This window comes from Myotis nattereri (assembly GCF_964212035.1).
Source record: "Myotis nattereri genome assembly, chromosome: 1".
Classification (NCBI taxonomy): domain Eukaryota; kingdom Metazoa; phylum Chordata; class Mammalia; order Chiroptera; family Vespertilionidae; genus Myotis; species Myotis nattereri.
The window spans coordinates 114,110,738-114,126,218 of NC_138075.1; the positions used below are offsets into that span (position 1 = coordinate 114,110,738).

A 15,481-nucleotide genomic window follows, 5' to 3' on the forward strand; every position below is an offset into this window, starting at 1 on the left:
ACTTAGCCATCACTGCAAAAAGCAAAGGAGCCATTACTCCACTTTTATGTATGAGAAAACGGAGTCTAAAACACATTGAACAACTTGTCCAAGCTAGTAAGTCTGTGTGAACAAATATTATTGTAATATTAACAAATGCTACTGAATGAATGAATGGTAAGCTCTTACGGAACTTAAACAGCTGCAGTATAGTACAGCTTATAAATACCAAATGCCATTCACACAGCATTACAGGAATGAACTGTTTGGAATGAGACTTTATTGGAAAACAGGGAGCAAAATGACTATTTTCCTCCAAATCCAGAAAGAAATGTTTTCTGCACTAGCCCACAATGAACTGTGTTCTAATTACTGAGGAAAAGGGAGTCTCAGTTAACTGCTGTTTGGTCCACCTGGTCCACAGGGGACCAAATGTTTCCATATGGAATTCATGAGAGAATAAAGAAAATAAAGTATGCCTAGAAGTCAAACCTTAAAGAGGAACAGGAAGGCTCTAAGGGCAAGGCTAGATCTTGACCTTGGCCTGACCTATAGGGCATTGGGGTGAGAATGGAGTCTGGAGCAGGAAGGGAAAATAACACAATGGTTAAGAGCAGAAACTTGGATCTAGAGTCTGACTCTAGTTCAGATGCTACAACCTCCCAGCTCTGGGACCTGAGACTCCTCAGGGCAGAGTTCCTCTCATTTAAAAAAAAAAAGGGGGTGGATAACACAGATACTTTATGTATGAGTCCTTTGAGGTTTAGCTCAGAGCCTTAAACATAGTATATTAGTTTCTTAGGGCTGCTGTAACAAACTACCACAAACTTGGTGGCTTAAAACAACAGAAATTCATTCTCTCACAGTTCTAGAACTTCAAAATCGGTATCTATGGGCTGAAATCAAGTTGTTGGCAAGGCTGTGCTCCCTCAGGAGGCTCTAGGGAAGAATCTGTTTCCTTGCCTCTTCCAGTTTCTGGTGGCTGCCGGCATTCCTTGGCTTGAGGCTGCATCACTCCATTCTTCAAAAACAGCATCTTCAAATCTCTCTGTTCTATCTTCAAATCACCTTATCCTCTGTGTCTGTGTATCGGCTCTCTCTCAGCCTGCTTCCTCTAAGTATACTCATGGTTGCATTTAGGGTACGCCTGTATAACCTAGACTAATCCCCACTTCTCAAGATCCTTGATCACATCTGCAAAGTTCTTTTTCCAAATAAATTAGTATTTTAGGGCTCCAGAGATTAGACTCTGATATCTTTGGGGGTGCACATTATTCAACTCCCTAGACAGCAAACCCTCAGTAAACATCAGTTAGGAATACTCTTGTTACTGTTCATAGAGATTAGCCAAAAGTACTACACATCCAGGAAAGGTCTATGGATGGACAAGAAAGGGAGGCTATTGGCACTTTGCCATGAGAACCAACAGAGATGCCACAGGGTTGTTCCCCAAATCTCTCACATACAGGCACATTACCTGGATCTGCATTACAAGCTCAGAGTGGCAGTGAGAAGAGTGGGGACATTGGGGTCAGGCAAGCCTGCATTCAAATCCTACTCTGCTCCTTATAGGAGCACGACACTGGGATTTCTCTACCTCAGCTCAGTGTAACTATAAAATGAGGCTGCTTGAGGTTCAAATGCACATGTAAATGACGTGGACATGATAGGTGCTCTGAAAATGATTGCTATTAATACAAACGAGCCTGCAATGCGTGCAGGAAGGGTGAGTAAAGGAAATGACAGTAACCAGCGCATGCAGGAAACACCCCTCCCATCCTTACTCAAAAGCATCTCATGCTGCCACCAGGCGTGCATCCAAGGAGAAGCCCTGGGGGTCTCAGATGCAAAGCTGAGATCCCCCTTCTGGGACACACATATTGCAGTCAGGCCTTTTCCATAGCCCATCGTATCTTTCTTCTGGAATCCAGAGTTATGAATGACTTGGAGGGGGTTCAACAAAACATTCTTATAGCAAATGTGATCTTTGTTCTGATAACTAATGAAATACTTCTGACACTTAATGAAATGCCACAAGAAATGAACAAGGGCTCTTTGGAGCCTTGTCTGAGATCAGAGTAACTCAAGCTTGAAATCTGGCTCCAATCTTTCCTAACCTACAGGCAGAAATGTACATACCAGTGGGCCGGCTCTGCTACAAACTCTCCCACTAAACAGGGCTAGGGTTTCCGATTTAGAAACCAAAGCATATTAAAACCCCATTTATCTGGTTAGCATCAACAGGTAACTTCTTGTCAAACAATTCAGGGACTAAGTGGAAATCCTGTCTCAGAGGTAAAGAAATGAAACTTTTCCTTGCAGGAGCAAAACAAAAAACACCAAAAATGTGAAGTATACATTTCAAACAGATGTACCTGCTTTCTCTGCTGACTGCCCAGGATTGCCAGGGAGGTTTTCCAAGGAGAAACACAGACAAGGCCAAAGATTTCCCTTCTCTTTGCCATGTGGTTTCTGCCCCCCTGTATGTAATAAGACTCCCTAGGTATCGACTGAGGGACAGGAAACCGGCATGTGGCTTTGTGAAGCTTAATTAACAACAAGTTTCCTATCCCGCATCATGGAGCCCACTGGCTCCAGGGGCCCACAAGACAGAAATAACATATTGCTCCAGAGTTATTAATGATGAAATGCAAATAGCCTCCAAGAAAGTGGGCTGGAAAGGAGGAGCTGAAAAAACAAATGATTCCTACCAGCAGCCAGGGACAGTTCCCTGGGGAGGCAGGAAAGGGTGACTAAAGCCTGTGATCGAAGCTTGATCCATCTGTCCTGTCTCAAAACTAATAGCCCTTTCAAGCAAACACGCACACGCACATGCACACACACACATAGCACCAACACACATGCACACAAATATGCATGTCCATGCATACATGCACAGGCACGCACATGTATGCATGCACACATACACACATACTGCACACTCACACTCGTATACATGCACATGCACACTCATACAGGAAGTTAGAGAAAAAGACACAAGGCTGTCAAACCCAAAGATAATATGGTAAATGACAAAATAATTGGCCATGTTGTTTTTGAAGTGTCTTATATTTTTCAAAATACTTTTATAGCTATTACCTCATTTGACCCTCTCAATGGGCCTCTGTGGTAGACAGAAGACATATAATTATGCACATTTCATACATAAGACTATCCAGTTAGCAGATAATAGTGCTGAGACAGGAAGTGGGGTCCAATGACGCCAGGCCCAGGGTTTCTCCAAGGTAAGGAATGTGAATGCTTCCAACAGAAAAGGGCAAGCCCCGGGGGGTGGTGGCGGGGGGGGGGGGGGGGGGGCGGGGGGGAGACCAATAAAAGAAGGTCAGGCATGTTGATGGCACTTTTAAGAAAAACTCATGTTATGAGACAGAAATCTGAACAGAGGTATCTGAAGGGAGTGATGTTGTATCTAGAAAGAACAGCCAACAAATTCTAGAGCATGTTTGAAAGTCTGTCTGAGGGCTGTGTCTCCCAGCCACCTTCTTCCCTTTCAGCACTCAGGATGGCAGAATGGTGGTGGAACATTTAAAGCAGCAACTGGTCCTCAACAATGCATCAGTATCTAGCAGGAGACCTTAATGAATGGGATAGATCCCTTTTATTTTACAAACATGTAAACCAAAGCCTAGAGAAATGAGGTGATTGGTCAAGGTGAAAACATTGGAGAGAGTTGGAATTTGGACCCTGAATTCTGGACTGGGATATAGGGCTCTTTATGCCTTCCAGCGGCCTTGGGCATCTATTATCTTTAACCTCATTACAGGTACCAGTCTTGGCTAATACTAGTGCCCAAAGAACACTGAACGATAGGGTGGGAAGCATGACTTTCCTTTTCTTTTTGGGGGGACAGAACTGCTAAATTTCCCATGGACAATCCCTAGACAGGATGTGGGGAAGTGCCAGTGGTCCTGCTAGCACAGAAATTGTCTTATTCCTTGGGTATTTTTAAAACTCCAAAATGGTTGGCTGGATAATCCTCTACCCCTACCCCAAAGGCGTCCATGTCCTAGTCCCCAGTGATTTATGTGGAGAAAGGGCTTTGCAGCTGAGATTAAGGATCTTGAGCTGGAGGAGGATCCTGGTTATGAGTGGGTGCGATGTGAACACAAGGGTCCTCGTAAGCAGGAGGTCTGAAGATGAGGGTTAGCAAAGTGGGAAATGACAGAAGCAAGAGGGTGGGTGAGGGGAGGAGCCGAGGAATGCAGGCAGCTTCTAAAAGCTGGAAAAGGGAAGGACACAATTTTCCCCTGAAGTTCCCAGAAGAAATGTAGCCCTGATAACATCTTGATTTTAGACTTCTGACTTCCAGACTGCAAGAGAATAAATTTATGCTGTTTTAAGCCACTGAATTTACGTTAAGAGTTACACCATCCGTGGGAAACTAACACAACTATTACAAAACTAGAGGGGCAAGTCTTTACTCCTCAGGGAATAAACGGGCTTCGTAAGATGTGGCACAAACGTTTTTAAAATCACAAAGGCATTAGGAGATATTTAGACTGACTAAACACTAGATACACTGTCTTGCTTTAAAATAGAAAAGAATTGGTTAGCTGTGTTTATGGGGATTTCTTTCTCAGATAACTTCTAGTTTAATTCCCTCGGTCTGCTCCATGGTCCCACCCTGGAGGGGAGCGCGTGGACCTCCCCGTCCCGCCTGGACACTCCCTCAGATGCAGCCTGTGCTCCAGCCGCAGCAGGCTGGCTCTGACTTCTAGAACGTCAGGCTCACTCATGCCTCCAGGACTCCATCCTGCACTTTGCTTTTTGGGCAATGCTCTCCTCGCCCTTGGGCTCTGCTAAAACCCTTCTTCCTCAAAGCTCAGCTCAGTCAGCACTTCCTCTGAGAAGCCTTCCCTGGCCTCCCCAGGCCTCTCTCCCACCCACTCCCCACACCCAGAGCGTCCCTCCTCAGAGAGCCCTGAACCCTCAGTCTCAGAAATGTATGTTTGCTTATCCTCCTCCCCACCCCACCGGCATGAGTCCCTCGAGGACAAGAGACCTTCTTGTTTCTGTCACCAAAGCACTGCCACCCCCTATCCATTCCAAGCACTTCCTGGCTCCTTCCAACCTGAGGAAGGCAAGCTCCTCTTGATTCCCCAAGAATTAGCCCCACCTCGGTGCTCCCAGTGTCCCGGCAAATGGAAGGCAGTCCGCCATGTTCACTGAGTGTTTATGAGTTGCTCTAACTGTGCTGAGTGCTTGTAGGAATTATCCATTCACAGCAACCCAGTGAAGCGGGTGTATTATTTTCCCCATTAGGGGAAGTCTGAACAATGCCAGCAGGGCACAGGACTAGTAAGTGGCCGAGCTGGGTAGACAATCACACCTACCAAACCCAGGGCTGGACTGTTCGCTATCATGTGTTAGCTCCTGTCCCCAGGCCCCACCTCATCATCTGAAGGTCTGGCTAACAGAAAAACAGTCATTGAGAACTGAGCACAAACTGCTCTTGGGCTGTGGGTCTGCGCAGCCTCTGTAAGAATACCCCTGATGTAGGCAGAGTCCCTCTCAACACGAAACCAGCTCTCTTCTGCAGGCGGTTCTGGGACGCCCACCCTCGGCACCCTTTCTGACACACTCCACCTAATGAAAACAGTGACCGTGATTTCCACAGATGTGACTGTCAGCTCCCAGGCTCCGACAACTGTCGCCCGTAGACACACACAGCCGTTCTACACTTGCAATGCTCAGTGGGGAGGGGAAGAATGTGCCGATCTTGAAAAGCTCTGAATTAAAGTATCAAGCTTCCCATTCCTCAGATGCCACTAGTGCACATGTGTAACGATAAGAAAAACTGGCCACTGTAGGCGAGCGTAAGGAAGGAAGCCCAGGGGTAAGGAATGCGGGCTCCCTGGCACCCAGGGAGTGAGAAAGCCCTGCAGCGGTCCTCGATAGGAGTGGCCAGCGCCCTCACAGCCTGACTTTGTGGAAGCTGAGTTAGACTGGCCAGTGGACATTCACAACATGTTTCTCTAAGGTTATGCCCTTAGACTCTGGGCAGCAGAGACTCTCTCTGGGTGCCGTTTCCCCCAGAGATTTTAGGAATGGAAAGGAATCCATTTGGTTTTGGTGTTATACAAGGGAACACTCTGCAGTAGCTCCCTCCAGTCTGCGGGTATCCATTCTGGAAACTGAGGGGAAAGGCTCTGCTACTTTGGAGTGTTGTCAATGCCACAGGGGTGTGCTGCTGCATGGTGTACAGGCTACCAGACTCCCCTGACACCCTCCTCCTCCCCCGCCCCTCCCCCTACAGCCACCACAGGGCGAAGCCTTGGGCAGGGAGAGAGGGAGGAGCTGGTGAAGTGCCCTATGGAATCTGTTGATCACGACCTGCAGGCTGAACACCCCCAGTCCAGAGCCTCCCCAGACAGCCACTCTCTTAAATCCCAGGGGAAGGCCACGCTTTGTGGAGGGCTTTCCTGAGCGGTCACATCAAGAAAGGGCAAAGGGCAGGGTGCCCAGGCCCTGGGATGCTGTGCTGCCCAGAGTCCTGCCCTCTTGGACTGGACCTCAGTTCCTGGCTCCCCATCTTCCTTGTGTGGCCCCATTTTTCCACCCGATCGATCGTTCCTGCAGAACCACAATTCTAACTGGAACTCTCTAACGCAATGCCCAGCCTTTACACCAGCCGTGGGCAAACTATTGAAATGAATAAAACTAAAAAAAAAAAAAAGACCGTACCCTTTTATGTAATGATGTTTACTTTGAATTTATATTAGTTCACACAAACACTCCATCCATGCTTTTGTTCCAGCCCTCCGGTCCAGTTTAAGAACCCATTGTGGCCCTCGAGTCAAAAAGTTTGCCCACCCCTGCTTTAAACCCATAACGGGAGTTAGAGCTATAATTTATTGGGCACCTACTATGAACTGGGCAATATAAATATTTCATTTAATTATGCAACAATCCCATGTGATAGGTATTATTATTATTACTCTCATTTGAAAGATAAAGTCGCTGAGGCTCAGAGAAGTTTAGTAACTTTCCTAAGCTCAGGATCTTTGGGAGAGCTCCAATAAACACTGATATGATTTATATGGCTTTTAAGAATGTGATTTGCAGTGCATGCTTGTGTTTTAATGAAACAAAGGTCTGATATGGAAGCAAGTGGACCCAAAAAATTTCCAGATATATTCCAGCTAAGTAAATTCTACTGATTCTTCAAGGTTGGGTTCAAACCCTACCTGCTCTGTGCAGTGTTCCAGGACAGCTCCATCCCACAGGGAATTCCCATCTTCCTGAACTCTGGTCACACCTTTACTGTTTCCCACCATGTGCAGTGTTTCCTGGGTTTCCACTCATCCACCACCACAGTATCAGGTCCCCAAGAATAGGGACTGTGTTTCCAATTTTTTTGAATCCCCCTGGTGCCTAGGACTAGAGGCAAAGATTTTGCTGATGAAGAGCGCTGAACACTGCAAGAAAGAGATGCAGTTCTTTTTAAGCCTTCAGGGCCAAATCCACCCACTTTTCAGGGTGTGGCCCAAACTGTCCAACCTTCCAGCAGCCTTTCTGATCACACCTGCTGGAAGTAGGCTGCCTCACTTCCAAAATAACCATTTCCATGAAAAGGACTTTAGTACCTGATTCCAACAGACCTCCGTGGAATTCTGGTTCTGCTGCTTCTGAAGGGGGTGATTGGAGCAGTTCAATTCATTCCTCTGAGCCTGTTTCCCTTCTGTGAAATGCGAATCTGCCTCCCAGGGTTGAGGGATGAGTGGTACATGTGCATCTCTGTATCTGCCTCCCAGGGTTGAGGGATGAGTGGTACATGTGCATCTCTGTATCTGCCTCCCAGGGTTGAGGGACCTGTGGTCCATTGCATCTCTGTATCTGCCTCCCGGGGTGGAGGGACCTGTGTTATAATGCATTTGATGTCGTGCCTGTACAGAAGACATGCTCCAAATGGTAGCCACTATCATTCCCATTACTATTTCATCATACTAGCCCATAAGGAAAGCATTTACATCCATGCCTCTTCTAACCTTCTGGAGCTCTGGTTCTGAAACTCTGGAGTCTGTCAGAATCATGTAAACGAAGTTACCTAGATCACCTCATGGACTATAAAATAATCCCCATTAGGCACGGGAGATGGTGGGGACCAGACTGCTCTACTTTTAACAATACTCCCCAGCCCACTGCAAGTGATGCTTATATGTGCTCACTAAACCTGGAATATTCTACTAGACAGTATTTGATTCCCAAATTCTTTTCCATGGAACCTTGAAAAGTTCCCAAGATACTTCCAGACCTATGATTCCCAACCTTGGCTGGATTCTTTCCATGTCTACGGTAAGTACAACCCTTAGAGACTCTTATGTTGGTTTGGGATGTGACCAGCGTGTCAAGATTTCTAAGAAGTAGGCGAAGGACTCTAATGGTCAGCCAAGGTTAAAAACCACTGCCCACTTTGTGTCTAGTCCCCAGGTTTTGGTTGTTGTTGTTGTTTAATCCTCATCTGAGGATATCTTTTCCATTGATTTTTTAGAGAAAATGGAAGGGAGAGGGAGAGAGACAGAGAGAAACATCGATGTGAGAGAGACACATCGATTGGTTGCCTCCCACATGTCCCCGACCAGAGCCAGGAGCCTGCAACCAAGGTAGGTGCCCTTGACCGGAATCAAACCCAGGACCCTTCAGTCCACAGGCCGACGCTCTATCCACTGAACCAAACCAGCTAGAGCTAGTCCCCAGGTTTTTATAGTGATGTCTCTAAAACTTCAAACAGAGCAGCTCAGCTTTTGTCTGTTACAAATTGAACCTCCATCTAAGACTGATTTTGCACAAAGAATTCTTATGCCTTAGAAAAAAAAAGTTTGCCAGCAGCTGCTCTAGCCTGTCAGTAAGAGCCTGATGCCTCCAGCCCTGTTTTTGTTATACCTTTGTGTCCCAGAGCCTTACAACATAGTAGATGCTTAATAAATATTTGTTAGAAGGTTGAATAGTTTTGTTTTACTTGTTATGTGGCTCCAGTTAAGTTTTCAGTTGCCTAGCATAACAACCTAACAGTTTCTTAAACATCTAAGCCCTAACAGCCTCCGCCTCAAACCTCAAACCTGAAACAGAGAATGAGGCAGACAGCCATCCAGAGAACACACTGACGTTTCTTCTGGGGTCATATATACTATGCAAGTTCCTAATCACTGATAAACATAAGCAAATGCGATTTTCATCAGCCGGGAAGAGCGTGACATTTTTCAGCAGCACAGGCCTCCCAGGCTAATATTTGGATTATTTCATCTGAAACTGTCAAATTACAAGAGCATGATAAAAACTTGTAGGAACTTCATAGTAAACAGTAACTGGCCCCTTGTCAATAAGTTAGAAGAGAAAACTTTCCTGCTGCCAAACGCATGGGCCGGAAAGCCTGCAGCCCAGGCCGGCAGCCAACGAGAGCCTGTTCCCTGGGCAGCTTTTCTAGGTTCTCAACCACAATGGCTGGAAGAGAAGTTCCTGAGTACTCTAGGGATCTGGGAGTCAGCAGCACCTTCAAATCTCAGCTTCTCTGTGGCTTCATTTAGGATTCTGACTAGTCATTTAATATCTTAGAACCTCGATTCCTTATGTGTAACATCTACTTCATCAGGTCCTGATAGCCATGGCTCCCCGGGTTTGAATCCTAACTCTTCGCATACTAGCTGCGAGGCCTTGGACAAGTTACCCCACTTCTCTGGGCCTCCATTGCCTCACCTCTAAAATAAGGATATTAGCGGCCATTTCATAGGGTTGTCAGTGTAAAGCGACAGGAACAGTGCCTGACATAGGACAGGCATTCAACAAACCTCAGCTATTATAAATCTGCAATCCTGACAGCAAGAGTTTTGAAAACTGAGTTTTTGTCTTTCTTTTTCTTTTAATGTTTTTATCAGTTTGGTGTCAAAACTCATTGGGGCAGCCAACCTGACCTTAACAGGCATGGTCTCTTTTACCCTACGTGATCTGAAATCCATATGCTTCACTGCAGACGTAAAAATGTGTTTAATTATGGGATGCTGCCCCACACCAGAGAAGGAATGTCATTAAAGTGTGAAATATGCCGTGAATTACCTTTCTAAAATCTGAACAGTTCTGAATTCTAAAATGCACTGACCATAAGTATTTCATATAAGGGACTGGGGAGCTATGTTACTATGAGGTGTGTCTGGAATGAAAGGAGCTAACACATGATAAGCCCTCAGCCTTCAGTAGTGGCAGACCCTCCAAGTGTCGAGTGATGTTGGAGGGTCTTCAGGTTTCTACACAGGAAGAGAGAGAAGGAAACATTCTCTCCCAGCTGGTCCCTCTCTTTACTCTCCCACTGACAGGCCAAGCCAAGCCTTGAAACTCTCGGCTCTCTTCTTCTCTCTTCTATCAGCCCAAACATGGTTTATTCCTCAGAATTCAGCTAAAGCATCTTCTCTGTGAAATGGTCCCCTCCTGACCAGGCCAAAAGCATGTGGCAGGGAGGCTGGGTGGGTAGTATCTCCTCTCCACATCCAGTCAGTGGCAGGGACAGCCTACAGCACTGGGCTGAGGAAAGACTCTCACAAACCATCTAGCCATAGTGGGAACGGGTGGCCATCCATGCTGAAGTCTGAACTGCAACTGATAAGAGAGGCTAGACTACCCACCTAACAGGCTCAGACCCTGCCTGGGATGGGCATTAACTTGGCTTGACTTCTAAATTATACCTTTCTTAAACACAGGGATTATATCTAACACTTTTTGTTTTTCCTGTAAATGTTCGTTTGTTGTTGTTAATGCTTTTGTATGAATATCCTCTCAGATTCTATTATGAGCCTAGGGCACCCAACAAATACTGTTGAATGAATGCCGTAATCTGCAAATACTGTTTGATCAATTCACTGACAAGCTCTTCTCAGCCCCTTTGCCATGGGCACTGCCTAGTTTGGCATATTTATGCTGGCCTAGCCAGGGAGGCTTCTTAGGGCTATACAACTATTTTAATGCCATGACACTGTGTCTAGAGTTTATATTTTATTAAGTCTCTAGACAACATCTAGGTCCTCAATTAGACACAGCCTCAAAGCTGTGTGTTCACTAAAAATACACTGGAGAAACTTTCTAGAAAAGTTCATAGAATCCTGAAACCTACAACCTGAGAGCAGGTAACACTCCAGACATTCAACGTGTCTAAGGATTTGAAACTCATATGAACTTAAAAGGCACCTTGGGTTAAAAGCACCTTGTCCTCAGCTCAAACCCACACAGTCTGCGGCCGGGGTCTCCCTTTCCTCCTGCACCAGGCCAGCTGTACTGGAGGGAGGTCTCCCAGCACCCACTCCCTCTTTACCCTCCACAGGGCCTCCCTAAGGTTGATGCCTAAGGGCTTCTAAGAATTAGCTTCACTTTGAAGACTATTCAGAACCACAGAGTGGGGTGGGAGTGGCCTCAAAGCTTTAAAAAGCTGCAAAATAAATCAAAGGATGAAAGGAGATTGTGGAGCCAAGAATTCCTCCCCACCCGGCAGAAGCAATGCATTAACCAAGCAATCTGTGGTGCAGAGCAGCGGGCAGCACGTCGGGCGGGCGGGGAAGAGACAGGGCCAGGGCAGCGCAGGGCGGGCAGGAGCCTGGAGGGCGTGTACCTTCTCTCCGCGGTGGGTTCGCGGACCCGCGTCTGCGGGTGCCGGCTGCCCCGCAGCACGGGGCCCTGGCGGCTGGCGTTGAAGCCGGCGGGGGCGCGAGGCTCTTCTCGGCTCCGGTGCAGCGGCACTGAAGTGCGCACAGCCGACACCACGTGGCCCGCGAAGGCGTGCGCGGGGGCTCGGGGCCGCGGGCCGCGCGTGCGGTGGGGTCCGGGCAGGCAGGGCCGCGTCTGCTCCATCACGCCGCCGCTGCAGCTGCGTGAGCACGCGGACCAGGGGCCCCAGGCGCCCCACACGCCGGGGACGCCGCCGCCGTCCTCGGGGGCGCCCTCCGCCGCTGCCATCCGCTGAGGGACCTGCGGAGACAGAGGCTGGTTAGGGACCGGACACACCGCTCCTGCTCGGCCCTCGGAGGCTGTGGGTCACCTGAAAGGTTTGCCTATTGGGCACCAGTAGGCACAGAGCCTGTGTTAAAATCTAAAGAACAAATTATAGAATCCCGCCTGGATTATATTTGTCTCTATACCAGCACACTCATAAAATATAATTTTAAATATTTCTATGGAGGAAGCAACACACCAAGGCACAAGTGCTCGGGCTCACGGAAGTCCTAACGCAGTCCTTGCTTTGGGTGCTCCCGCCTTGGAGCGCTCAGTTTGGCGCCCTCTCCTCTCACTGAGATTCTCCCCTCAGGCGTTCCCCTGAACCTGGGTCAGGCCATAAGGAGATTTAGGTCAGGTCAACCATGTGCACAGCAGAGAGCTTGGCACTAAATGCATATTTGTATGCACCATTACGACAGTCTTTCCTGCTTCCGTGGTGAATCCGGGGAGGTGGGAAGTGTCAGAAACTTAAAAGGACATTTCAAAGAAGGATCCGGAAGCACAAGAGCGCTGTCTATCCAAGGGGCACCAGCACTGAGCGAGGCCCTGAGGACAGAGAAAGCACCCAGGTCCACACAAACGGCCTGGACCCAACAGCAGGAAAGCTCTGAGCAGCTAATATGAGATTGGGGGAGGCTGGTTGGTGACGGGGTGCGGGTGGGAGCAATGAGAAAGCCGCAGAGGTGAGACTGCATGCCCACTCGGTGCCAGTGACACATGTAATCGCCACCCCACCGCAGCTCTGGTCACCACCACTCCCACCTTCCAGAGGTGAGGCGCCCGGCGGAGGTTCAGAGATGTGCGACCTGCCCCAGACATGTCAATTTAGCAGAGTTGGGATCTAAGGCTACCTAGCTCCCTGTACCTGGAGCTCCAGCAGCCCTGCTGTCTCCCCAGCAGACAGCGCTCTTGTGCTTCCGGATCCTTCTCTTGAAATGTCCTTCCTTTCAATGAGCACCACCGTGACTTTCCTTAGAAGGTGGGATTTTCAATGGCCCTCAGGCTCACATGTAAAGTGCAAAAGTATCTCCAGATTACCTGAGCCTTTTTTTGTTTTTTAAGATGTTGGTTTTTGGCCGCTTTGTTTGGCTCAAGAGCTCAAAGACCTGTCACACTTGCACTCTTCCTCTGTCCCTCGGTGCCCTGAGCAGTGAGAAGGTCCAGGGATTGCCTTGCCCTTTGTGTGGAATTCCTTCCCACAACAGGGAATGAGAGATGGAGCCAAGATTACTTCCGAGGATGACTGTGAGGAAGCATGAGGAGACCTAAGTGCTCAGTAAATGCCACCACTGTTGTAGCGGAACCATATTGCTAAAAGCAAGGACTCGCCCTTGGGTAGAGGTCTTGACCCCAGGCACTCAGTCAGCCTGAAGCCATGGGGCGGGTTTAAATGGGGCTACTTTCTGTCAACTACGTTCCAGTACACAGAGTGGTTCCAAGATGACCTTTTAAGCTTAAATTGGATTCCTGAAGGTTGAGGGAGCAACAAGGCAAGATGAGTGAGAGAGGGAACCCAGGGAGCAAACAAGAGTCTAACCAGAGAGTGAAGCCTAGAGCTGGATATCAAACAGCCAAGCTACAGGAGCCCTGTTCAGAGAACCGAGGTGGAGCCATTAAAGATGGGGTCAGAGCAAGGGCATGACAGGGGTCCCGTGACAGGGAGGCTGCAGCTCCTTGCCACCCACATGTGAGCAATGTGAGCGCCAGATGGGGATGAGCACAGGAATGACGTGCTCAACTCCTCACTGCTAAACGGGGGGCCCGGAGAGAAGACCTTTTGCCTGCTTATGAACGCAAAACAAACAAGCTTTTGTTCTTTCTTCTCTTCCCTTACATGTCCTGATTTATTAATATCAAAATGATCATAGATTCACTGAGGTGGTTATAAAAATGCCTATCAGGCCACAGTCTTGACATATAAAGGAACCCCTAAAGTGTGGGTAGTGGTTTGAATGGTGACCCTCCCCAAAAGTATGTCGATGCCCTGACCCAGAACTTGTGAATGTGCCATTAATGGAAAAGGGTCACTGTAGATGTAATTAAGTTACAGACCTTGAAATGAAATCTTCCTTGATTTTTCCCGGTGGGACCCACATCCAATGACAAATGTCCTTATCAGACAAAGACAGAGGAAGAGGCCATGTAACCACCAAGGCAGAGACTGAAGTGATGTAGCCACAAGCAGAAAGGCCGGAGCCAGCAGGAGCTGAATGAAGCAAGGAGAGAGCCACTCCTAGTATAGCGTGCAAGTGGCCTCTGGGCACCTGGATTCTGACCTTCTGACCTCCAGAAATACATTTCTGCCATTTTAAGCCATCAGGTTTGTAGTAATTTGCTAGGACAACCCTAGGAAACCGATACAGTGTGTTAGTACGTCTGAGACAAGAGAGGAAAGTGGACAGACATTTGCAGAGCACCTTTTCTGTGTCCAGCACTGCACAAACAGCTCACATGCATAAGGCTGGGTTCTATGGCACGGCCCCTCAGCCACCCTGAGGTTGGAGTTATTTTGTCTCTCTTACAGAGAAAAGATGAGGCCCCCAGGGTTGTGTGACTTGCCCATGGTTCAGGCTAATGAGGGGCACAGACAGGACTAAATTGAGGTATCCTGACTCCACTCCAGTGCTCTTGTTTTTCCCCCATTGCATGTTCCCTCCCTGCTGATGTTAGTAAAAACAGAAGGGCAAGATGAGTAGAAATAAATCCACTTGTATAGTTCCAGTAGAATGATAAGTAAATGAAGGCAGAAGTATGTTTCTGAGACATTTGGGGATTTCACTTATCACCAAGTCCTGATTTCTCACTAACATATCTCTAAGGCACTATCTATAATTTTAGGTTAAATGTGCAGCTATACTAAAAATCCGCTTCCTAGAACTAATCCCATCCTTAATTTACTTTCCTGTAGCGCAGTTGGGCTGGGTCCCTGGGAAAAGAAAATACAAAACCACATTCCATTCTATTCTATTCATAAGAATTCTCTAATATATACATAGTTGAATTATGGTGAGTGACTTGAAATTCCATCTCAGTCCCCATGGTGTGAATCTAACCACATTCTTCAGAATTGTGTTTTTATAGTATGTAGCCAGAAACATAGGGAAAGGGTGCAGAAAAAGCAGAACGGGTTAAATACAGAGAAAGAGAAAGAACCTCCATCCTCCTTCCACTCCTTCCCACCTTCCAAATAATAGTCAAAGAGTTTTCTGTGAGGCAAAATGAGTAAACTTCCAAGTGTTCTGTGACATAATATTCCTAAAATTAGGACTAACAGGACCTCTGTTAGTCAATCACAAACAACAAAACCAAAGAAAAAGTCATGGTAAAGTACAAAAACAAACAATCCAAAGTCAAAGCCTGTAACCTGCCAGCATGGTGCCCCTTCCCCAACACACTACTTGCAAAGACTGGAGCAGAAAACCTGAGGTGCTTCTAAAAAACACCCAAAATACTGATGTTCCTCATTTACGAAGAAGTCTAACCAATTAGTAAGAAAAACACGAACAAC

The 15,481-nt window shown here is 47.4% G+C and overlaps 1 protein-coding gene across 1 annotated transcript in view; it reads right to left on the bottom strand.

The window, feature by feature from the left end:
• The window catches only part of THSD4 (thrombospondin type 1 domain containing 4), a gene marked incomplete at its 5' end in the record, with an annotated part of 579,672 nt that overhangs the window by 513,202 nt on the left and 50,989 nt on the right, over positions 1–15,481 (bottom strand). Inside the window, one exon of the mRNA XM_081084939.1 lies at positions 11,591–11,946. Coding sequence (XP_080941065.1) covers positions 11,591–11,946 — 356 coding nt within the window. The remainder of the gene's footprint in view (positions 1–11,590; positions 11,947–15,481) is intronic.